Genomic DNA, 25,873 nt, shown 5'->3' on the forward strand with positions numbered 1-25,873 from the left:
TACAGAGAATTTTCACATTATTTGTTAGTTAAATCTATTCCTGAGGCTGACAACGTAAGAAACAGTGAAATACAGAAACTCATTTCATCATTATAGAATTAGCTCAAATATATTTTGAATACAAGCTCATTCTGTGTAGTATTTTACTTCTGGTGCACAAATAGCTGATGTTACAACATCATGGTTTCCTTTTTAGTGGTCTCACCGAAAACTCATGGAGAGGTTTTGTTCATTTCACATGAATTCTATGGTTTGGGGTTTTAAATTTATAACCTGCCTGCTGTTTCTTCTGTGCCACTTGCTTTGCTCCCATAGTGACCACCTGGCTTGCTCTCTCTCTTCATATTTTTTGTGCCTTAGGGAGAAGACTTCATCAGAAAGATCTTCTATCTGGAATTAGAAATAAATATTTTTGCTTTAATCAGAAACATTTTGAAATGTAAGATCAGGCTGGGCACGGTGGCTCACGCCTGTAATCCTAGAACTTTGGGAGGCCAAAGTGGGTGGATCACAAGGTCAGGAGTTCAAGACCAACCTGGCCAAGATGGTGAAACCCTGTCTCTACTAAAAATACAAAAATTAGTTGGGCGTGGTGATGGGTGCCTGAAATCACAGCTACTTGGGAGGCTGAGGCAGAGAACTGCCTGAACCCAGAAGGCGGAGGTTGCAGTGAGCCAAGATCGTGACACTGCACTCCAGCCTGGGTGACAGGGTAAGACGCTGGTCCCAAAAAAGAAATACAAGATCGAGTTTCAAGTTTTCAAAGAGTTTCTCATGTAGAAAACAGTAGGAAGCAAACTAAAATGCTATCTCTGTAAGTTGAGAGAACAAATGTTATCAGATGAACTTCAAATTCCTATAAAAGGGGAGTCAAAAATGTTTTAAAATTATTTTATTATTGTTATTTTTAGACACGGGTCTCTGTTGCCCAGGCTGTAGTGAGTGCAGTCGTGCATTCATAGCTCACTGCAGCCTTGAACTTCTGGGCTCAAGCGATCCTCCCACCTCAAAAAACTTAAAAATACTTGTTTACTATTGGTTCATATTTGAAGACTTTGGTAGACTACAGATGAGTTCATAGTGCTTTCCGTTTGCCATAGCTTAGTACCAGCAGTCTTATTGTTCATTCAAGAGCTTTTATGGATTGTGGAGGACACACTATTCTAAGATGTTAATATCAAAGAAAAGTATAAAACTAGCTTAAATCAGAATTAATTTAATGAATGACTTATCTAGGTTTCGAACCTGGAGTACTACCTTGGTTATGGTATTTAAGAATTTGGGTTTCTTGGCTAGGATCATTGAGAAATGAGGAAGAATACATTAGAAGAGGAAAGGGCATTAAAAGGTAAATTTTGGTAGTTGAAAAACATGACCACTGGACATAGAAAGATTGTTACTTGACAGAAACTAAGTGTCTTCAACAGTGTCTTCTAGAGACCATCACTTTGGAATTAGTTTGGTTATAAAGTATTTTTCCCTATAATCTTATCTTGATAAAATTTTATCCATACATATTCACAACCCCTTACCTGCAATTCCAAAATCCAAAATCTGCAAAACAAATTTTCAGAATTCATTTGGTGACATAGCCTGATCTGTAATGATGTGAGGCTATTTTTAGTGTTTATCCAACTCAACTATGAATATTTCACTACAGAAACATTAATGTCTGATTCCTCTTACACCCTAGACTCTACAGGTATTACATGACGTATATACCATGTTACTTTTTTAAAGTCCAAAATTTTCCAAACTGAAGAGCAAATTGGTCCTAAGATTCTGAAAATGGCATTTAAACTTTAAAATAATGAGTGAGACTAATCTCATGCAGAAAAATACAATACTGACAATGAATGTGGATATTCATGTAAATTCAGTATCTCAACATTACAGTATCCAAAAACTCAAACAAATGCTATTTTTTTTTTTTGGCTTTTTAAATTGTGTATTTGTGGTGTATGCTGGTAGTCAAATTTGCACAAAACATTTTTCGAATATTCTTTTAAAAGAATTTCCTTTTCATAAGTGAAAAGAAAAAAAAAATCAGTGTAAGTTAAAGGGTTTATATATTCCTTTAGTTCCCTGAATGTCAAAGTAAGCAGGTTTCATTATACATAATGTATAATTATCCCATTAAATGAAAGGCAGCTTACCTCTTCTTCACCTAAATTATATTCATCCAAAGGCTGAAGAACAACCATCCTCCAGCTGTTGAAGATAAAAACCAATTTTAAACAGCTGTTATTTATCTAAATGTGGCAATTTTATACTCTAAGCACAGCAAAATGTATTAGTATTTTCTTTCCTTGGCACTTCCATGGTTCAAATTGTTGTTTAATAATTTTTTTAAAAGAAAAATATTTGTATTATTGAGTAAAGGATAAAAGAGAAAATGAGACTTGACTTTTGGCTTTATGGTGAATAGTCTGTTCTGTATAGCTGCATTTTATACATAATAATTATGTACTGACTGAAGTTAGTGGTATGTTGATAAACCTGGCCTGGCCAAAAAGTAACAGAAGGAAAAAAACCCTGGTTTGTATGTTTGCCAGTTTCTTTGGTGTGAAAATACCTACCATAGCCCCTTTTGAGTCATCAGTAGTTTAATAACTGGCTCACAGAAGTCTTCTATATTTAACTATCTACTCAGCCAGCTAGTTCCAGCCTACCATTGCAAGTTGAAATATATTTTTGCTATAGAACATCATAGCCACAAATGTTATTCATTACTTATGCAACAAGTATCCACAGATTATAGGAGTTCTCATAGTAGAACTCTTATAGAATATTAGAGTTCTTGATACCTCAAGGTAATTATGAATAAAAGAAATTATGAAATTAGAATAGAGATGTATAACAATTAATTGAAATTGTCACCCACCTGTCTGTGTTTGCAACCTTTTCTGTCTCTACTTCCTGGTGTCATATTTATATTCTTAAGAAACTGCACTCATCATTTCTAAAAAGTTGGGCTAACATTACTGCCAGTAGGGAGCAGATCTGCATATGGCATTCAGGGACCTCCACGATCTGGACCTAACTTTGTTTTTAGCCTCCCATTATCAACCTGCACAAAACAGTATCTGGCTAAACCTTACACACTTGTCCTGTGCCTTTGTTGTGGTATCGCTATGTAAATACCCTCTCCACCTTCCCATTCCTTCATGGGTGACTTCCCAGACCTTCCCACTCATCTTTTGAATGTGTTTATTGCTGACTTGGCAATACATCACAGTTTTTTTTTTTTTTTTTTGGTCACAGGTATTACTGTCTTACAATGTGAATACCCCATGAAAAGGCAGAACTCTTTGCAACTTATGTCACACCTGTATCTTTAAGGGCAAGGATTATTTGTTGCTATAGCTTTTATGTCACTAAAGTGCCTTTTAGTGTCATATACATAGTAGATAACTAAATGACACTGAATAATAAAGACTAAGAATGCTAAAGTAGTCTAGGAATTCCCAAATCTTAATAAAAACTCAGAAATAAACTGTGATACTATATAACACTTTTTCTAAAGGCATGAGTAATTTTTTTTTTCTCACCGTTTCCCCTCCATGGCTATGAAAGAACTGGGAGAAGAATCCTCCTTTAATTAAAATTCGAACTTCACTTTGAAAATTTAAGTTTATTAAGGAAGGAAGGAAGAAGGAAAAATATGAAGATGTGAGTATACGTACCTTGGAGTAAGTATTTCCTTATATTGGAGTTTCTCTAATTTAGCTGGGGCTACTAATGACATGGGAATCACAATGTTATCTATGTCATAAGAGCTCTCACTTCTCAATCTCCGTCGTGCAGTATTCTGCAAAGCAGGATTACAGTAGATTTATAGTACTGTCTAGTTACTTGTAATGATACCCTCCTTTCATCAGTTATATAAATATGGCAGTATATATTACCTAATTTTTGTAAATACATTGTTATAAAGTCTAAAACATGTTAAGAAAACCAAGTAAGAAAATATTTCTGTATTTTGTAAATCAGAACAATCTCTTGGTAGATGTGTAATGTATTTATGTGTGCAAGCATACAAGCTTATTTTTAAGACCATAAAAAAAAGTCTTAAATGCAAAACTCTTTATCAGAAAAGACTAACATACATCACCCTAAATGTCAATGAAATGATCAGTAACCCACTTTTTATTAGGAAAGGCAGTGAAATATTTTTGGTCAGCCCTTCAGTATACTCTTCATTTATGCGTTCCTGGTTCCTGAGCTTCAGACTGTTCATTTCTAAACACTCCCACCTTTTGACCTCTCTGTACCCTGGCCAGATAACCACAAAAGCAGGATAAGAACAAGACAAGTCCTGAATTCTCATTAGTAAGATTTTATTTAGCTTCATATGTTAAGGAATAGAGATGGTCATAATAATCTAAATTTTAACACATAAAAGAAGCTATAACCAAATATTAATGAACTTTTAGCTTCATAGTTGTATAAATCAAATTTATTTTCTAACAAGATAGTTATGTCTGTTAATATGTGCTAGTAAATAAGGCTGTTATAGATTAGCAAAATATAAATTATTTTCAAAATCAGGTGTTTTATTTTAAAGCAATTTTAGAGTTCAACATAGAGAAAACCTACTCGTGATGATGAATTCTGGATTCTTGATAAAACGTTGACATTAGAAACAGCTGTAAAATTGCTATGGGATCCTGATTCTGTGTGTTGAAAATCAGATTCTTCAAGTTTAATTCTTTCTCCTGCCATGGAAAGAGCCATTGAATGTCACACATTAAACATGACTAATAGGTATAATTAGAATTACTTTCCTAATTAGATGACAGGTGATTGATTCCTTGTTTTTTTTGTTTTTGTTTTTTTAATTCGTGTATTAGAAAACAAAAAAAGGAAATGAAAAAAGAGGAGTCTTACAGTCATGCCATAAGTTATCTCCATTTTCTGGGGTTTTGGCAGTTTTTTCCAATATATTCCATATTGTTCCCTGAATAATCCTTCATCTCATCCCTTTATTCTTGTTTCCTGTGACTCCTATTTGTGGTTGAACCACCAGAACTATCTTAGTTTTCTTATCTAGTCTCATTTTTCATATTTGACTTTTTATTCTAGTTTCTGTGAGGTGTCTGTCCTTGGTCTTCTGAACACTCTTAATTTTTTGAAAAAAATTCTGCTATTAAACTACATATTTCCAAAAGTACTTGTTCTCTAGTACTCTTTTTTAAAATAGCATCCTGTTCTTGTTTCGTAGATGAAATTTCTCATTTCTCTCAGGATACCGATTAGAAGTTTACTTCTATTAGTATTTTCTGTATTTTTTCCAAGTTCCTTTTTTTCCCTGTTTTGGTTCCCTGTTGTGTGTGTGTGTACAGTAAATATATATATGTATGCATTTACTTATTGCCCTTATTTTAGTACAGATCTTTTAAAATGAGAATATTTTCCTGTATAATATAAAATCTAATACCCAGTCCATATTTACATTTCTCCGTTTGTTAACAAACGTCCTTTATAGCTAGTTTCTTCAGATAAGGATCTACATATTAAAATTGGCCATTGTCTCCTAGGTTTCTTATAGTCTAGAGTAAATCATTTTTCATTACATTGACGTGACAGGCTGGACCAGATGTCCTATCCTTTTGGAATTATCTAGTTATTTCTGTGTAGTATGACATTTCTTTGTTTTATTCCTGTATGTACATCAAACTTGAAGTTAGAGGTAAAGTATCAGTCAATTTAAGAGAAACATTTTATACCTTAGGTAATGTATACTTCATGTTGCATCTTATTAGATTTTTTTTTTAAAGCTTAGTTATGTTTTGGTATGCATATATGAAAGTTGCCTCAAAAGCTAGGTGATACTTGGTTGTTCTTAGAGTGAGACACTAAAGAGCGTAATTAAACCAGCTCTGAACATGTGTGGGAATGTGTTTACTTTTTGCTACACTGTAGCTGATCAGGTAGTTATCAGGTAGTGACTAGGTAGGTCTTTTATCGTGGGATATCTGAAGACACCAGAGATAAACAGATTAAATCCATTCTGTATAATTAGTACATCTTGGGTGTAATTAGTTTCTGATTTATCTTGCCAGTTAATTTTTATTTTTTATCATTTGCAATTAACTGTGGCAACTATCTTGTCCCAGATCTCCAAAATCCCTTTGTATTACTAGAAGAGTTCTAGTTTCCAAAGGTATCTCTTGATCATCTTGGAACTCTACAGGCTCGTAAGGAGAATTGAACAAGGTAGTTTAGCATTTCACTTGAGGCTTGTTCACTTTCTCAAAATCCTGAGGAACCTGCAGTGCATCAACATCTCCACAGTAGGTACCATAAATGGTTAACAGTTTCTGTAAGGCAACTTTACACTAGCCTATTTTGAGCCTAGAACACAACTTTGAAGATTAAATCCCATCCAGGGAGTGATTGGTAGAAGACAACTAGTCAGGGAAATAGGAGGGAAATAATTGCCATAAAGTGGGTAGATACCAGTCCACAAATAATTCTAAATTAACTACAGATATGTTCTTTCATGTTTGTAGAGTCATAGATGTTTTATGTAATTAGTGGCTGTTCTGGATTATAAACTCCCATGAGACAGGTTATTTTAAAATCAGAATTTTTTATTTTTAACATCACTACTGCTTATATCCTCACTTTAACCTACCTAATGCTGTTTCACTCAAATGTCTTTTCTTTCTTCCCTGTAACAGTTGGGCAGAAGATTCTGACCTTATTTCGGGCTTACATATAGGTGAATATCCATTTCTCCATTGATTCAGAGAAGTACTATGTACTAAAACAAATGAAAAGGAAATTTTAGGTTTTAGTTCCTTAACACAGTGAACATGTTAATCTGTTTTTATTTGTAACTGCAGAATTTTAAGATACCATTTCAAAATTACAGATAAATATAACCTTAAATACCAAGACAGACAACTCCAACTAAAAACATCCCCAGGAATTTCCAGTTTCTTGTATTTTCTTCATTTTTTTGAGGGGAATGAAAAGGGAAGATGATCTGTTCTCAAAGTCTTCCAAATTACAGAAACTTTATAGAATGAGGATTGGCTCAGATACATAAATCCTGATGATTGTCAGAATCTTTAAGTTCTTGCTTACCCTAAATCTGGAAATCATTTGGGACCAAGTAAGATTCAACATGGTCAGACTAGACTGTGCGAGCAAGAACCTGAATCATTTAACATCTCTGATGCCTTAGTTGCATCATCTGTAAAATAGGAATAATAGCGACCTTGGGTTTATAATGATTACTTGAGTTTATTCCTGTAGCGGTAAGTAAAAGCATCTGATGTGATAAGTGTTCAGTCAGTGTTAGCGTTACCATGATTGTATATCTGAACCCCCTTATTTCCAGCCTTGGTCTAATAACCAAATTGGCTTCCTTTTTTGAAAGGTTTGGAGATGTGGAAAGGAGTGGAAAAAGAAATATGTAAGCTGAAGTGCCAAACTCACACTATTGAAATAAAAGGGCATGGCCTACCAGCTGACAAGGAGTGTCTGGTTTCAAGATGGCAAATGACCCTAAATATGATAGACAAATACTTTTTACATAGGTATATGCACAGATATGCACATATAAATCCATATTTGCAAGCAAAAAGTGGAACTTCTAAGGCAGAATTTCTGAGGAATCTGAAAGACTAATACTGTATGGAATTTGAAGAGGAAACCCAGAGCAGAAGCACACAGTGAAGTACTGCCACAAAGAGGTGCGATGCCACCAAAGGTGGTCTAGACTCACAAGAAAGGAAAATTGGAAGCAGGACAACTATCTGGATATTGACTGCACATGTCAATATCTCAGTCAGACTAACAAAATCAGCTTTAGGCAGATAAATGAATGGTTGGAGAGAGAAAGCAATGCCGAAGTGCCCCGCTTTGAAATGCCCGGCCCATCCCCAAATTGGTGTGAAAATTTCAAATGTAGTATAAATTCCCTTCCCATCCGAAGTGTCCCATAAACAGCAGTGGTAGAACAGTTTTAACTGAGTATCACAGCTTCAATGATGAGTATAGAAAACTCCAAAAATCTGAATACCAACACTAAATCAAAAAACAGGTACAAACCACAAGTGGAAGAACCATCTCAAGAAATAATGGAGCATTCATGGAATACATATTAGCAACTCAATTTCAACAGTTAATATTGCCAACAGAAACAGGTAAGAGCCCCTCTGGAGAAGTGTCAGAAAGAGAAAATATAATTGTTCAAATGTTAAAATCATCACTAGGCTAAGTAACAAAATCAAGCTGAAAATCAAAATCAAGGTCTGGAAGAGGAATTCCATATCTTGATGGAATAGAGTGATAGAAAATATGGAGGGAAAAAGACCAGAATGGGGTAACAGATGAGACTAGAGAGAATGAAAAGGAGGGAATAGTTGAAGAAAGGATAAAGTGTTTTCCAGAATCAATATTACACCCTAAGATTTCAACGATGCACCTGAATGTCAAACAGCAAATGAAAGTTAAATCGTAAGTGCATCACAGATGATGATACCCTGAAAGTTACTAATACAAGAAAACAGCATGGCAGGAGTAATCTAAACTTACTAAAATGGTAACTAGAATTGTGAGAGGTGGATTTTAAAATGTATATGTTAAAATGTATGTAGGTATTAAAAGTGTCCATTCTTTTAATAACATTTTGCTGTAGCATTTAAGCAAACTGTAGACAATTAACGTTTCTCTTATTTTCTACAAGCAATTCTCCACTCTTCTGAAAACATCAAACTTTGTGAAGGAATCTTAACTTTCACAGAAGTTGATTTTTAAATTAAATTGTATTCAAATGTTTTCTTCACATTTATCATTTTCCTTCTAATTCATTATTGTCTTGTAAGATTTTCATGGACCCTTGAAACAGTAGGAAATGTATGACAATTCTACACATCCTCTTCACCTGTTCTATTGATAAACCTCCCAGCCTTTCAGTTCTTGCTCTCCCAATCCTCTCTTGGGGTTCATCCTAAGATCACACTTTGATAGCATTTCTCATATATCGTGTCTTTACTTCCTTCCCTTTTATTCATCCAACAACTTTACAGAGATCCAACTACATGGCAAGCACTATTCTAAGCCCTAGGTAAGCAAAACTAGGATTTGTAGCAGCCCTTGTAGTTTACAGGTGTTATTTCAAGGAATGCAATCGTAACGTGATAGAAAAATACGCATTTCAGTTGTGAAACTACATGATGTTACTGAGAATGTATGAGAGTACTAGTAAGAGCTCTGGGAAAGGCTTCCCCAGACGAAGTCATAGATTTTAAATATGAACAGAAATAGCTGATAGCTAGGGGAAGGAGGAGAATAGCATGTACAATGGCCCAAGGGAACAGGACAAATTTGGGAACTGAACAGCTATGTAGTGTAGAGTAAGGAAGCATGGTGAGAAAGAATCATGAGGGAGGGGCCAGTCTATGTAGATAGGGCTTTAAGGTGTTAAAAATATTCCTTCTCGAATGTTTTAACGGGATGGTGTGGGGAGCAGGTGTGACATTAGATTTGCATTTTGAAGAGATCACCGCCTACAGTGATTAGAGGGGAAACATGGATTAAAAGTCCATTTCAGAAGTATAGATAAGAGATCATGGTGGACTGTGAGAGTAGTCGAAGGCAAGAAAGGAAACACATCATATTGACAACTTGGCAATTGGTTTAGACAGGAGGAAGTGTAGGTGACAAAAACTGAGCTTTATGTTTCTGGCTGGCTTGTGTGGGTTATGGTGCTATTGTTCCTCCTCTTCCATCTATCTGAGACATAATTTCAGAATTACAGAAAACTTGAAATAGAACAAATTTCTGTATACCCTTTTCTGAAATCCCCCAAATGTTAACATCGTATCACATTTGCTTTACCTCCTTCTTTCAGACCACAAATGAAATTTAGTTGCTGACATGATGCCCCTTTAGCCCTAAAAACATCAATGTATTTCTGAAAACAGGACATTTTCTTATGTAGCCATGCAGTTCAGTGCCATTAGCTAATCTATAGACTTTATTCAGATTTCACCAATATCTCTATAATGTTATTTACAGATGATTTCAACTATTCATTGCAGATGGCATTGCAGTTGTCAGATCTCATTAAGGTCTTATATCTGAAACAGTTCCACTGTCTTCCATAACTTTCATAACTTTGAATATTTTGATAAGTATAAACTCTTAAATTGGTTTTGTCTCATACTCCTCATGATTAAACTAGTCATCATTCACTCTTCATCCCACTACAGTTTGGCTTTTCTCTGCTTGTTGCCTGAAATCAGCAATTCCATTGTAAACTGCCAAATCTAATGGACCATACAGGATAAATCCAAGCAAAGATCTGTCTACTGCCTTCACGCAATTTGCCCTACCAGAATGCCAAGTTATTTATAGATATTTGTTGTTTGTTTTGAGATCAAGTCTTGCTCTGCTGCCCAGGCCGGAGTGCAATGGTGCCATCTCAGCTCACTGCACCTCCGTCTCCTGAGTTCAAGTGATTCTCATGCCTCAGCCCCCCAAGTAGCTGGGACCACAGGCGTGCACCACCACCCTTGGCTAGTCTTTGTATTTTTAGTACAGATGGGGTTTCACTATGTTGCCCAGGCTGGTCTTAAACTCCTGATCTCAGGTGATCCACCCGCCTCAGCCTCCCAAAGTGGTAGGATTACAGGCATGAGCCACTGCACCTGTCCTTATTTATAGATATTTGAATATATCATACTGTGTCATTTCTCCATGACAAGACATATGTTTGTTTTTGTTCTTTAAAGACTTGTTACTCAGTATGGACCAACAGCATCTGAATCACTTGGGACCTCGTTAGAAATGCAGAATTTCAGGTCCCATTCCAGATTTATTAAATCAAAATCTGCATTCTAACAATATCCCCAAAGTAACTTGTTTACATTTTAAAGTTTGAGAAGCACTAATCGGGAACACTTCATCCTTCTTTCTCTGTAAATTCCAATTCAGTAGTTGAAGCTGCACTTGGCATCACCATCTTTCTAGAGTTCCTCTCCTTGCCCATTTCTCATCTCCCTTAACCTCTCTTTTTCTGCCTTCTAAGCAGAGTTACATACTCCTTCTTATTTATATCTTACATAATTTCTTTTTAAGATAGAGTCTCACTCTGTCACCCAAGCTGGAGTGCAGTGGTGTGATCATTGCTCATTGCAGCCTTGAGTTCCTGGGCTCAAGCAATCCTGCCTTAGCCTCCTAAGTCACTGGTACTACAGGCATGCACCACCATGCCCTGCCTAATTTTTATATTTTTTGTAGACAGGGTTTTGCCATGTTGCCCAGGCTGTTCTTGAACTCCTGGGCTTAAGCAATCCCCCTACCTCAGCCTCCCAAAGTGCTGGGATTACAAGCATGAGCCACCACACTCAGCCTTCAAATGTGTTTATCCCCATTATACTATATAACAGTTATTTGTGTCTTCCTCCATTACAATTTTGACTTCCTGTAATTCACCTTTGATTCTTCAGCACTTAATAGTCTGCCTGGCACTAAGTGCTTAATAAATTCTGAACTCTAATCACTAACAGCAAAAGAAAAATTAATGACCAGCTATTTAAGACAGATATATAGGATGAAATTTCTCATTACATTATTCATGCATTCCCCTTAATTGTGTGCCTAACACGTTTAACTGCCTTATTTTTTGTTTTTTATTTTTTTAGAAACAGGGTCTCACTTTGTCACCCATCCTGGGGTGCAGTGGTGTAATTATGGCTCAGTGGGAGCCTCAACCTCCCAGGCTTGAGTCATCCTCCTGCCTCAGCCTCCCAAGTAGCTAGGACCACAGGTGCACACCACCATGCCCAGCTAATTTTTGTATTTTTTGTGGAGATGAGATTTCACTATATTTCCGAGGCTGGTCTTGAACTCTGGGCCCAAGTGATCCTCCTGCCTCAGCCTCCCTAAGTGCTGGGATTACAGGTGTGGGCCACCATGCCCGACCTGCCTTATTTTTTTAAATCAAATAGTAGAACAACATTAAAAGAAACATAATTAATCTCTAATAGCATATATTTTCATATTTGAATACTCTTTCAGTCAATAATACATGTTTTATATTTCATATGTATATCAAATATGAAATCATAATTTTAATTAAATGTATACTTATATTTTTATCACTCTTATTTTTTCAGATGGCTATATAACATTCCTCTGATTAGAAACAATGTTCTTTAGCTATTTCCTAGCTGTTGACCATGATACTTATCATCATAATGATAATGCTATTAAAGACATTCTTAAAATAATCATCTTCATGGATACATTTTTTTCCCTTTTGAAAAAATGTAGTCTTAGGACAAATTCCAACAAGTGAACTCGCATCATTAAAAGGTAACTGCACATATTACTTATATTTTTCTGTATTTTAGGCTTTTTTCCCTTAGCATAGATAATTGTTTTCATCCTTGGTGCCTTCATCTTTTTTCTCTTTAATTTTGCTGTGGAAAATTTCAGATAAACACAAAAGGAAACTAGAATAATGAACTCCCATATACCTATCCTTCAGTCTCAGCAGTGAACAACTTACAACGAATCTTGTTTCATCTCTCCCACCAACATTTTTGCTAGAGTATTCAAAAGCAAATCCCAGACATATCTTTTCATCTACATATATGTTAGTGTGAATCTCTAACAAACTGAAAAAGTGCATCTGGGTTTATGTAACCACAATGCATTATTACAAGTAGCAAAATTAACAATAATTCATTAATATCTAACAGCTGGTCCATGTTCAAATTTCTCATTTCAAAAATTATGTGTGTGTATATAAACAGCAGGTTTATTCAAATCAATCTCAGTAAGGTCCACACATTGCATTTGGTTGATATAAGAATAAATATTTCTACATGGCTATAATTGTACCAGACACAGAAGTAAAATATTTTCATCCTCTTATATCACAACATTCTTTGATGAGTATGTTTCCATCCTTATATGAACTTTTAAGATATTTTTTAAGGCTGTATATTCCACTGTAGTATATTTAACCATATCCCTATTGTGCTTTTCAAGTTGTCGCTAATTTTCATTATCACAAAACATGAGAAGATGAATATAGTTGTGAATAAAGGTTTCATATTTAGGATTAGACTAGATTCTTGGAAATGGAATAATTGGGTCAGAATATAGGGTTAACAGTCAGTAAACATTTATGGGGAATAGGTGCAAAAGTAAACAAGGGAGTTTTTAAGCCACACTGAACTTATAAAAAAATACATAGTTTAAAGGCCTTGTAATGCATTTCACAGAGCTCCCCAAAAGGCTTGTATCAATTCTTACTATCCAAGATATTTGAGGGCGCTATTTTTACTACAGTTGTGCCAAACTTGATGATTATGTTTAAAATCATTAATGTTATAGGGAAAAGTAGTAAACTTTCGCATAGTGTCTGACTATAAGCTCAGTTAATATTATTATTTTCATTATCATCAAGTACACTTTTCTTGTTATTCTTTTAAGACATTCATTTTTAACATTGAACGTTTTAATCCATCTGAAATGTATTTTAATGTCCATCCAACTTAAATTTGTTTTAATGCACTTTGTGAGTTAGTGATCTCACTTTTTAATTCTTCCAAAGAGTCATTATATAATGCCTTTGATTACAAAGGAAACTTGGTTATATAGAGCATAGCTCCAAGCCAGACTGCTTGGGTTTGAATTCTGGCTCTTCTATTACTCAACTGTAATTTGAGTAATACAGTTGAGTAATATTTATTGACTAAGTCATTTTTTCAACATAGTAGGAAATACCAACTTCTGTCTCTAGACTTTTTTAAGCTCCCTTGATCTGCCTTCTATCAGAACCATGTTTTCATGATTATAACTTCATAGTCCTGCTATTAATCTTCTAAACATTTAATTGGCTATTCAACATTTTCTGTCTGAGATAAAATTCAGAATAACTTTGTTCCAATAATACCTCTGACTCTGATTAGGATTATATTCTACTTGTAGATTAATTTGGGGAAAATTGACAACTTCAGTTATGATACTGTCTTCTGACAGGAAGAGGATATTTCTCTCCATCTAGGAATGTCCTCATGTTTCTCACTAAACTTTTGAAGTAGTCCTCATGTAGGTACTTGTTAAGTTTGATGAAAAATACTTTATATTTTCATTGTCAATGTGTCTAACATATTTTATTCCTTTACATAGGCTATCTAGTTACTATTGGTACTTATAAAAGCTGTTGATTTTTATAAATTTATTTTATAATAAGACCCCAGTTCTAACAGGTATTCATTTGACTTGAGTTTTTGCGGTAGATTATTTCATATAGAAATAATTTATATTAAATTTATAAGACTTTCCTGATGTTTAGATTTTAACTTTGTGAATAATCAAAATATGTTGTTTTCTTTCTTCTAATTGCTTCCAAGCATAGAATTCACCCACATTCACAGAACTCATAAACATTTCGTTATAATTTCGTTATAATTACAAGTTTTATTTTGTAGTTTTAACGTTTTAAGTACAAGTCTTGGAATTAACTAGAAATTATTCTGATTAATAGCATTAAATGACTATGTAAAAGAATTCTACTGGGAAAGACTAACAGTAATATTTTCTCCATGAGAAATGTTATTGGTTCTCTACATGAGAACCAATGGTTCTTCACTTTCCCACTGATATACAATTCTTCCCTGATATATAATCAACTATAGAGTTTACTTCATTGATCTATTTTCTTAAATAGGAGCAAAATAGAATCTACATTATTATAGATTTTTGTTATGTTTCCATTTGTGGGTTGGCTAGATTTTCTCTAAACTTTTATAGTAATTCCTTTTATATTTTCCCCTGTTTAGTCTTCCCATTGTGCTTTAGAATTATTTTAAGTTAAACAAATTCTGTGAGAACTTCAAGTTATATTACATTAATCATATGAACTATTAGGAAGAATTTATATCTTTATTGATCTTACCATACAGAAATACTGTTTCTCCATATTTATTTAAATTTTTATTATATTTATCAGTAATAGTTCATAATTATCATTCAATAGGTATTGCACATATCATGTTAAGATTGTTCTTGTATTTTATGTGTACATGATTTGTAAAAGTGAGTATTAAAATTAAGGATTTTCATTTATTCTTTTGTTAAATTTTATTTCCTTAGAATGCAAAATAGTAAGTATAAAGACATAAAAGGCATATAAAGTACAAGAACTGTAAATGTGACATACCAGGTGATGGAGATATGATATATTCATCTACAAATTTATTTTCAGCAAGATTGCCTTTTATTTCAGTCCTTTTTAACAGTGTTTCAAAGTGAAAATGAAGAGGCACATCTGGAAAAATAAAGTAAAAAAGGTATTTTCAATATACCACTCTTTGTAATACTAGGATTACAGATTGTAACATTAAAATTGCTTTCTTTCTGCAAATAGCACATAAGCTTAAGAAAATAAGCAAAAGTTTGAAATGTAACAACTATCAGAATTGACAAAATACTCTTTCCAAGCATGTTGGTAGCAGTATTTTAGAAATTACTGGTTAGGTGCACTTAATCAACAAATTAAAAAGCTAACAGAGAAACAACTTCATGAACTTCCTGAAATAGTACATAAGATGAACAGTACTTCTAAATATTAATAAATACTATTCACAGATGAATGGAAACAAATATACCCAAGAAGTCTTTAAGAAAACCTACACCCGCTAAATCCATTCCCATCCCATCCCTACAAACTTCGCATTTGAAATAATGAAATTTCCGAAAAATTACATACTTTTAACTTCTTGGGAGAAAACCACTATAAGTCAGATGCAACCTTTTATGAAAACATCAAAGTTCACATTCCCTTATTTTACTATATTACATATCACAATGAATCTACTTTTATAAAGATTAAAACCTGTTGACAACCTAGTTTTGTTTCTAAATAGAGGCTTGGAGACTTTCAATTCACTATGTTTGTATTCTGTACTCTCACAACCAAAGAGGAGTTAAGCAATGTAGTAGTTATGCTTCACATTTACTAAAGGTTTTTTCTTTCAACCAAGAATGAAAAAACAAAATCATCTTAAAAAGTATTTATTAGGAGACACTTAACTTTTCCTTGAGAACGTATTTTATAACTCAGTTAATAATGAAAATTTGGCTATTGAAAGAAGGTACTGTAAGGACACTAATTTGAATACATAAATGAACATAGACCCAGGAAGGGCCTGGATTTTTTTATTTGTTTTATTCTTGAGACAGGTGCTGGCTCTGTTGCCCAGGCTGGAGTGCGGTAGCATGATTCTGGCCCACTACATTCTCAACCTCCTGGGCTCAAGCAGTCCTCCCACCTCAGCCTCTCAAGTAGCTGAGACTACAGGTGCACACCTCCATGCCTGGCTAATTAAAAAATTTTTTTTTCTTTAGAGACAAAGTCTTACTGTGTTCCCAGTCTGGTCTTGAATTCTTGAGCTCAAGCAATCCTCCCACCTCAGCCTCCCAAAGGGTTGGGATTACAGGCATGAACCACTGTGCCCACCTGGCTGGGTCTGGATTTTAAACAGAAAAAAATTCTCTCTTCTTCAAATGATGTATCTTAGTGGCAGATCCATACTCAAGTGTGGAAAATATGCAAAACAAAATTAGTTCATGAGTATCATCATGGAATTTGTTCCAAGGGACAGATGTAAGATGAGTTTGAATCTTGGTATTATGATCATATGAAAATTAGATGACAAAATGAAAATGGGAATAAAAATTAAATATTCTCCTTTAAAATGCTCCTTAAACATTTCAGGATTCTGATATTTTCCAATTACCTAAACATAAGTTTGTTGCATTTGTTTCTCCAAAGCAGTATTACAAGGAGAGTATCACCAATTCTACCACTGTTCGTGATTTGTGCGAAAACATGATCTAACAAGAAAAGGTCGTTGTTCCGTCTATATTCCTTTCTTAATACCCACACGTGACCTGTCAGCTTTTGTAAAAATCTTTCATTGCCTTTTATTGTACTTATTAGTGTACCTTTCAGTTGTTTTAAACTGGAATGCAAGTACCTTGAGGGATTTATTTGTATTTATACTCCTAGCATTTATTTAGTACTTACATATAGTAGGTATTGAGATTTTTATTGAATGTAAGAAGGAATGGATATAACGAAATAGTAGATAAACAATCTAATCTTATTAGAGGGGGCATAAGAGTCTTAGGATAAAGAGTATTTATACCAGCTCTCAGGGTTATGTCATCAGAGAAATATATTTGCTAATAAGAAAACAGGCAGTAAAGTAATGGTGAGGAGTTTGGTTCTGGAGAATGACTACCTCAAATCCTGGCTCATCATTTATTAGCCAAGTAATCTTGGATGAGTAATATCATGAAGCTTAGTTTTCTCATATGTAAGATGAGCAGAACAAAGATACCTATTCTCATGGAGTTGTGAGAATTAAACAAGAAAATGTAATGTGCTTAATATATACACGGCTCAGTATGTGCTAATACTAAATATTAGCTACATTATTATTGTTATATGGATTATTTCATCATATTATTAAGGTTTCCTTAAATATAGAAAGAAATAGTTCTTGTTAGAAACTTAAATCAAGGTAATGGTGTAGCTAAGAAGCTACTCTACTACTGATAAAAACTAAATTGAGATTCAGGGCAGGGGGACAGGTTCAAAACACAGAGCTTTACAAATAGGATCAGTCCCTTGATTTTGAGAATTTAAAAGACCATTAGAACTATAAGCAGAAAATGGAACAAAAGCCAAGTTGAGATATCCCCCAATAAAGAGAAGAACCTGAGATAACCAATGTGAGGGATATTTTCTTTCTCCCCTAAATATTTACTTTAGTTCCAATATAGACAAGAGTGTAAAAGGTTCCACAAAAATCAAGAACTGAAAATTGAAAACCACCTAGAGTAATCCTAGCATTTTTGGGAGGTTGAGGTGGGAGGATCACTTGAGGCTAGAAGTTCAAGACCAGCCTGGGCAATATAGTGAGACCCAATCTCTACAAAAAAATTAAAAAATTAGCTGGTGTGGTGTTATGCACCCAAGTAGTTCCAGCTACTTGGGAGGCTGAGGTGGGAGGATTGCTTGAGCCCAGGAGGTCAAGGCTGCAGTAAGCTATGATCATACCACTGTACTCCAGCCTGGGTAACAGTAGCAAGACCCTGTCCCAAAATAAATAAATAAATAAATAAACAAACACTTTAGAGATGTAAGGATGTATAAGGCTCATTTACTCAGTTACAGAATACAGATACTCTTGAGGTTGACTATACTTATAGGTATGCAGTTTTCCCTCTGCATTGAGAAATTCAATGCAGATTATAAATGGAGAAATATTTTATGGCAGGGAAACCTCCATGTATAACAGTACGTTAGAAAAAGAACACTGAGCCGGGCGCGGTGGCTCAAGCCTGTAATCCCAGCACTTTGGGAGGCTGAGACGGGCGGATCACGAGGTCAGGAGATTGAGACCATCCTGGCTAACACGGTGAAACCCCGTCTCTACTAAAATACAAAAAACTAGCCGGGCGAGGTGGCGGGCGCCTGTAGTCCCAGCTACTCGGGAGGCTGAGGCAGGAGAATGGCGTAAACCCGGGAGACGGAGCTTGCAGTAAGCTGAGATTGTGCCACTGCACTCCAGCCTGGGCGACAGAGCAAGACTCCGTCTCAAAAAAAAAAAAAAGGAAAAGAAAAGAACACTGAATTACCGTTACTCAGAAACATTTCAACAGCGCAGCTGTGTTACCAATAAAATGCTCAAAATTTAACAAGAAAAAAACCTAGTAATTTCCCAAAGTAAATCAAGTTCGTTTAGAAGGAGTTAAAGAATCAGCTTACACAGATAGAACATTAACAGTGCATGTGACTAGATTAATTCCTCTATAACAAATTTAGTTATCAAGGCATTGCTTAGTTCTAATATCTACTGAAAAAAATTGATAAGATTATATTAGATTCTCTGTATCTAGAGGATTAGATTTCAGTATAGAAAATATCGTTACTTAGAAATTGTTACAAGGAGGCTTACCTGATGGCAATGATAGAACAGAATGGAAAGAGGAATCTAACTCTGATACATGGTCTCTTAATAGGTAAGACTCTGAATTGCGTTCATAGCTACTCCAGGTTGAAGCTGATTGCAGGCAAGGCATTTGGGTAGTGTTTAAAAATGTTTCTTTTGAAGGCAAAGTCTGCAAGGAAAAACCATATTAGAATATCACAGCCAAAGCATCCATAAATAATGGCATATCTCTACATTTATTTAGGTTATCTTTAAATAAAATTTTCCAATTCTACAAAAGTTTTACAAATATTTTGCTAGATGTATTCCTAATTAACTTTAATATTTATTTATTCAATCATAAAAGGGATTTAAAAATACAATTAACTTTTATATATTGAAGTATTCTACAACTTTGCTATAAACTTTCTTTTTCTAATAATATATAGCTTCTTCTAGTCTTTGATTATCTAAACATACTAGCTGGAAATAACTGTAATATTTTTTCTTTCGATCCTACTAGTTTTATTTTTAGAGAGTTCCAACCATGCTGGATGGGTTCACCAATTTAATAATGAATAAAAATGATCAAAGGAGACATCTGTGTTTTGTTCCTGATGGTAATGGGAATGCTTTTAATTTATCAGAATAAGAATGATATGAATTGCTGGGTTTTGTTTTTTTTTTGGGGGTATGGTTATCAGAATATATTCCTAGCTTGCCAAAAGAACTTGAAAAAAATGTGTTAATGTTGAATTTAATCATATGCTTTTTCTGAACCTAATAAAATGATAACATGACTTTATTAAAGTNGTTTTATTTTAGAGAGTTCCAACCATGCTGGATGGGTTCACCAATTTAATAATGAATAAAATGATCAAAGGAGACATCTGTGTTTTGTTCCTGATGGTAATGGGAATGCTTTTAATTTATCAGAATAAGAATGATATGAATTGCTGGGTTTTGTTTTTTTTTTGGGGTATGGTTATCAGAATATATTCCTAGCTTGCCAAAAGAACTTGAAAAAAATGTGTTAATGTTGAATTTAATCATATGCTTTTTCTGAACCTAATAAAATGATAACATGACTTTATTAAAGTGACAAATTGCATTAACATATTTTATTTTTTATTTATTTATTTTTTTTTGAGACAGAGTCTCGCTCTGTTGCTCAGACTAGAGTGCAGTGGCAGGATTTTGGCTCACTGCAACCTCTGCCTCCCGGGTTCAAGTGATTCTCCTGTCTCAGCCTCCTGAGTAGCTGGGATTACAGGCACACACCACCGTGCCCAGTTACTTTTTGTATTTTTAGTGGAGACAGGGCTTCACCAGTTGGCCAGGCTGGTCTCGAACTCCTGACCTCAAGTGATCCAGCCTGCCTCAGTCTCACAAAGTGCTGGGATTACAGGCGTGAGTCACCCCACCCGGCCACATTAACCGAGTTTTAAAATGTCAAACCAAAGTAAGATTATTCTTGAAGAATCCTGCCAGGAGTTTATCAAGTTTGTTAACCTCTTCAACGAGCCAGTAACTGGACTTGTTCACTTTCTATATTGTATGCATGTTTTATATTTCATTGATTCCTACTTTGCTTTAAGATTAATCAAATATTTTCTTAAATGTTTCCCATCTCTTAATTTTTATTCATTCTTTTACTTTATTTTAGTGGTTTCCATAGAGATTACAATGTGCATCCTTAGCCAGTTGGCTTTACAGTATAATACAAATTATTCCTTTTACCATTTCCCTGAAAATACTAGGACTTTAGAACTCCATTTACTCTCCTGTTTTTGCATTATCATTGTTAGGCATTTTAATTCTACATATATTTATGACCCCACAATATACTGCTATTATTGTTTGTATCATCAACATTCATGCATACCACCCATATATTTATGTTGTCTCATTGCTTGTAGCGCCTTCGTACAATTCCCTACTTCCATGTGGGATCATATTCTCCCTTTGCTATTATCATAGTATAGGTTTGCTTTCTCCGAATTCTCTCAGTTTTTACTTGTCTGAAACATTTTCATCTTACCATTTTTAATATTTTGTGGATACAGAATTCTGGGTTGGCTTTTTTTTTTTTTTTTTTTCCAGTACTTTACGGATACTTTCATTCTTCTGGTTCTCATTATTTCTGGTGATTAGTTAGCTATAGGTTTTTTTATTGCCCCCATTTGAAAGTAATGTGCCTTTTTTGCTCTGGCTGCTTTTAATATTTTCTGTGTGTCTTTACTTTTTTTAGCAGGCTTACCATAAGAGTTCTGTCTTGGTCCATTCAGACTGCTATAACAAAATACCATAGACTAGGTAAATAATAGAAATTGACTTCTCACAGTTCTGGGGACTAAAAAGTACTAGATCAAAGTGCTGGCAGATTTAGTGTCTGACAAGGGTCTACTTTCTCACTGATAGATGGCTGTAACCTCACATGATGGAAGGAAGAGCTTTCTGGGGTTTCTTTTATAAGGGCACTAATTCCATTAATGACTTCATGACCTAATAACTTCCCAAAGGCCCTATCCAAATAACATCACATTGGAAATTAGGTTTCTACATATGAGTTTTGGGGGAGACACATTCAGTCTATAGCACTGCACCCAAGCCCCCCAAAATACACGTCCTTCTCACATGCGGAATATTTCATTCCATCCCAGCAGCCCAAAAATCTTAACTCATTCCAGCCTCAACTGAAAAATCCAAAGTCCAGAATCTCACCTAATACCATCTAAATCAGATATGGGTGAGACTCAAGGTATACAATTCATCCTGAGGCAGATTGCTTTCCAACTGTGAACCTCTAAAACCAACATGTTATGTGCTTCCAAAATACCATGGTGGGAAAGGCATAGGATAGATACTCCTATTCCAAAATAAAGGAATAGGAAAGAAGAAAGAAATGACAGGTTCTGAGCAAACCAACCCAACAGGGAAAAATTCCATTAAACCTGAAGGTTCCAGAATAACCTTCTGCTTGATGCTCTGCCTTCCAGACTCAGTAGGTTATGGTCCCATCTCCACAGCTATTGGCTGGAGTCCCAAGTTTGTGGCTCTTCCAGGTAGTTACTCTGCCTCTGTCATTGAAGCTAACTTGGGGTCAGGGGCCTGTGGCTCTCCTAGGCTAGAATCATGCACCAGTGGCTTTACCATGCATAGCCTAAGCCATGGCTCCCTAAGTGTTGGCAGAGACTGTAGATGCCACCAAAATCTACCACCTGTGCCGCCTACAGGGTTGGCCATCACAGCCTACACTATACCAGGCCCACCAGAGCCACACTAGAGAAGCCAGTGGTGGGGAGCAGAACCCATAATGTAAGGTTCTATTGGGCAGTGCATGCTGAGGTCTCAGGCTCAGGTGGCTCCATATTTGAAACTTCTTTGCCCCAAGGGACTTTGCACTCTGGTCCTATGCTGGGAGGGGCAGCCTCCATTATCTCTATATTGCCTTCAGGGTCATTCTTCTATTGTCTTCCGTTGTCTTGGAGAGTATCTCCTGGCTTCTGCAGAGAGGGCTGATCCATACTAATCTCTATCAAAAGGCCCCTTGGCCACACCCTTAGTGTTTTCTCCAAAGCTGGCTTTCTCTTTCTTTATGATATGAATAGGCTAAGACTTTTCCAAATCTTTAAGTTCTGCTTCCTTTTTGATCAACAATTCCTCTTGTAGTCATTTCTTCTGGCATTCTATCATAAGCGGTCAGAAGGAGGAACCAGGTCAGTCCTTCAGCAGTTTTCTAAGAGATTTTTTTCAGCCAAATAACCAATTTCATCGCTTGCAATTTCTACCTTCCACAAAACACTAGAACATGAATACAATTTCGCCAAGCTCTTTGCCACTTTATAACAAGGATTACTTTTCCTCGAGTTTCCAGTAACATGTTCCTCATTTCTATCTGAGGTTTTATCTGAATGGCCTTAATATCCATATGTCTACCAACATTCTGTTCAGGATTATTTAGGCATTCTCTAAGAAGATGGAGGCTTTCTCCAAAGTGCTCCTCTTTTCTTTCTGAGCCCTCATTAGAATCACTTTTAAAGATCTGATCACAACAATACGGGTGTTTCTAGCATGCACCTCAAAACTCTTCCAGCCTCTATCCATTACCCAGTTCCAAAGCTACTTCCACATTTTCAGGCATTCATTACAGCAGCACTCCCACTTCTCAGTACCAAAATCTGTGTTAGTCATGACTTTCCAGAAAAACAGAACTGAGAGAAAGAAAAAAATTTATGATAGGAATTGGCACATACAATTATGTAGGTCAAGAAGTCCCATCATCTGCCATCTGCAGGAAAACTGATAGTGCAACTCGGAATCGAAAGGCCTGAGAATCAGAGGAGCTAATGGTGTAAATCCCAGTCTGAGTTCAAATGCCTGAAAATCAGGAGACCAATGACCAATCAAGTCCAAAGGCCTGAGAACCAGGAGTGCCAATGTCCAAGGGCAGGAGAAGATACACCAGCTCAAGTAGAGATGGCAAATTCAGCCTTTCTCCACCTTTTTGTTCTAGTCATCCCCTCAATAGATTGAATCGTGGTCACTTGCATTGATGAAGATAATCTTTATTTAGCCTAAAAATTCAAATGCTAATCTCCTCTGGAAACACCCTCACATACACACACAGAAATACTGTTTTACTACCTATCTGACCATCCCTTATCCCAGTCAAATTGACACATAAAATTAACCATCACATATGCCTTGATGTAATTTCCATGCATTTGTTCTCTTGGAGGTTCACAGAACTTCTTGAGTTTATGGGTAGATGACCTTTATTTGAGGGATATTATTATTTTTCAAATGTTACTTCTGCCTTATTCTTTCTCCTTTTTTCTAGGCTCCAATAACATATATGGATGTTTTTTAATCTAGTCATACATTTCTCTATTTTTCTGTATTTTTTCTTTATCTCTGTGCTTCCATTTTAGTGTTTTCTATTAATTAGTCTTTCAGTACACTAATTTTATCTTCTGCTCCACCTAATTTGTAGTTAAATTTATCTGGTGAGGCATTAATTCCTCATGTTGTATTTTCAGTTTGAGAATGTTTATATAATTCTTTTTTTAAAAAAGGATTCTAATTATCTGGTGAAATCATGTGTTTTCTTCTACCTGTTCTCTATTTTTTTTAAACATATGAATTATATGAACACAATTTAGCCAAGCTCTTTACCACTTTATAACAAGGAGCACTTTTCCTCTAGTTTCCAATAACATGTTCCTCATTTCCATCTGAGGTTTTATCAGAGTGGCTTTAATGTCCGTATTTCTACTAACACTGTGTTCAGGATTATTTAGGCATTCTCTAAATAAAATGCATTTAAAGGCATTCCTTTTAAATAATCATTTAAAAGTTTTTGCCAGCTAAATCTAGTATCAGACTCACTTGAGTATCTGTCTCTATTGTCTGTTTTCCTTTTGAATTTTGGTCATGTAGTTCTTTTCACCATGCCTACTAATCTTTGATTGAATGACAGATGGTGTGTTTTAAAAACCACATAGGTTCCAAAAGATGTGATCTTTCTCTAGTGGGGGTTCTCTCTCCCCACTATTAGCTGGATAAAATAGAGACTTCTCTCCTTAATCTGAGAGTATGAGTAGTTTAATCTAGGTTGCAGCCCTAGTATGATTCATAAATATGATTTGCCACTCAAAGTTTTCAACCGAATATTTATTTTATAGAATTATCCCCAGTCATCCAGACCTCTAATCTTAAGAGTATACTGAACAATGCCACCCTGCTTACAGGGGACTTTTGCCATTTATGTTTTAAGCATCCTGCTCTGTGCAGCCTCAGTATTCAGCAAATGTTCTGAGGAAAACATTGGTCAAAAATGCTCTGAAGTGAAAACTGGCCATGTGCTTCACGCCTCCTAAAACATCACCAAAAGCATCCCCCATAACTATCATTACTGGCATTTGCATCAAATCTGAAACTTCCTGCCAGAGCTTCAGGGTAATAGTGGTTGCATGCAGAAGCCAGCTTCTGGAGACCTAAGTTAGACTTTCTCCTCTAACCTTTATTTTTATTAATTCTTTTTTCATATGTCCATTTATGATTTCTCTCTGTGCTCTCTTTTGTGTAATTTTATTGAGCTCAATCTTTCAACTCAATTCTCTCTTTAGCTCTGTCTATACACTTTTTAATCATACTAGCAATTTTCTGATGTATTTTCCTTGAAAAAATTACTTATTTTTACATTTTGTATAGGATAATTCTAATATTTCAAGTTATTTTGTAGGAATATGTGTGTGTATATGTGTGTATATATATGTATACATATTTATAGAATATCTCTAAAATGTTTGTGTATATGTGTATATACACATACATATACACAAACATTTTAAGAGATTTTATATATTCATACATTTGCATGCATATATTAACACATATGTGTATGGTTTTTTGTTTGTTCATTTCTTCTGACTCTCATGTGGCCCTAGTGTTGTGTGTTCTGTGATTTTTTTTTTTTTTTCTTATTGGGAATTCATTTTTGTTGAAACTTTGTTCATGGGATATTTGGAAGCTTCTGTTGAGAGTTTATTCCCCTAGAAAGGATGTCTATTGTCTGAGCCAGTCATCTAGAACTACTGTTCTAACCTATTTTAAAACCCAATTCTTATCTTTAAAACAAAACAAAACACTTGAGTAGCATGATTTCAAACTTCAAAAACAAAAGAGGCCTGACTTCTTTTAAATTCTACATAGCCACTGTATTTTCCCTTTTCAACCACAGCCCAAGGCTAAGAAAAGCAAATTCTCTGCATCTCTGTGCAGTAGATCTGAGTTCTGGTTCACCCATTCACAAAGTCTATAGCCTGCCATTGGAGACTCTTGGCTTTATGCAGAATTTCTAAAATGATTCCTCACATCTTCCAGGTTTTTGC

General features: G+C 35.1%; 1 protein-coding gene across 7 annotated transcripts in view; it reads right to left on the minus strand.

Moving 5' to 3' along the window:
• Positions 1–25,873, minus strand: part of KANSL1L (KAT8 regulatory NSL complex subunit 1 like) — a 150,280-nt gene that overhangs the window by 4,562 nt on the left and 119,845 nt on the right. For 5 of the 7 annotated variants that reach the window (XM_017889356.1, XM_017889358.1, XM_017889357.1 and 2 more), the window contains exons 7-13: positions 19,005–19,167; positions 15,197–15,304; positions 6,641–6,769; positions 4,600–4,718; positions 3,687–3,811; positions 2,157–2,211; positions 278–390 (exon numbers count right to left, since the gene is read on the minus strand). In XM_017889356.1, coding sequence (XP_017744845.1) covers positions 278–390; positions 2,157–2,211; positions 3,687–3,811; positions 4,600–4,718; positions 6,641–6,769; positions 15,197–15,304; positions 19,005–19,167 — 812 coding nt within the window. The remainder of the gene's footprint in view (positions 1–277; positions 391–2,156; positions 2,212–3,686; positions 3,812–4,599; positions 4,719–6,640; positions 6,770–15,196; positions 15,305–19,004; positions 19,168–25,873) is intronic. The other 2 variants (XM_017889361.1, XM_017889360.1) reach the window with 1 other exon arrangement.

The sequence above is a fragment of the Rhinopithecus bieti genome, unplaced genomic scaffold (genome assembly GCF_001698545.2).
Source record: "Rhinopithecus bieti isolate Rb0 unplaced genomic scaffold, ASM169854v2 scaffold_17939, whole genome shotgun sequence".
Lineage (NCBI taxonomy): Eukaryota > Metazoa > Chordata > Mammalia > Primates > Cercopithecidae > Rhinopithecus > Rhinopithecus bieti.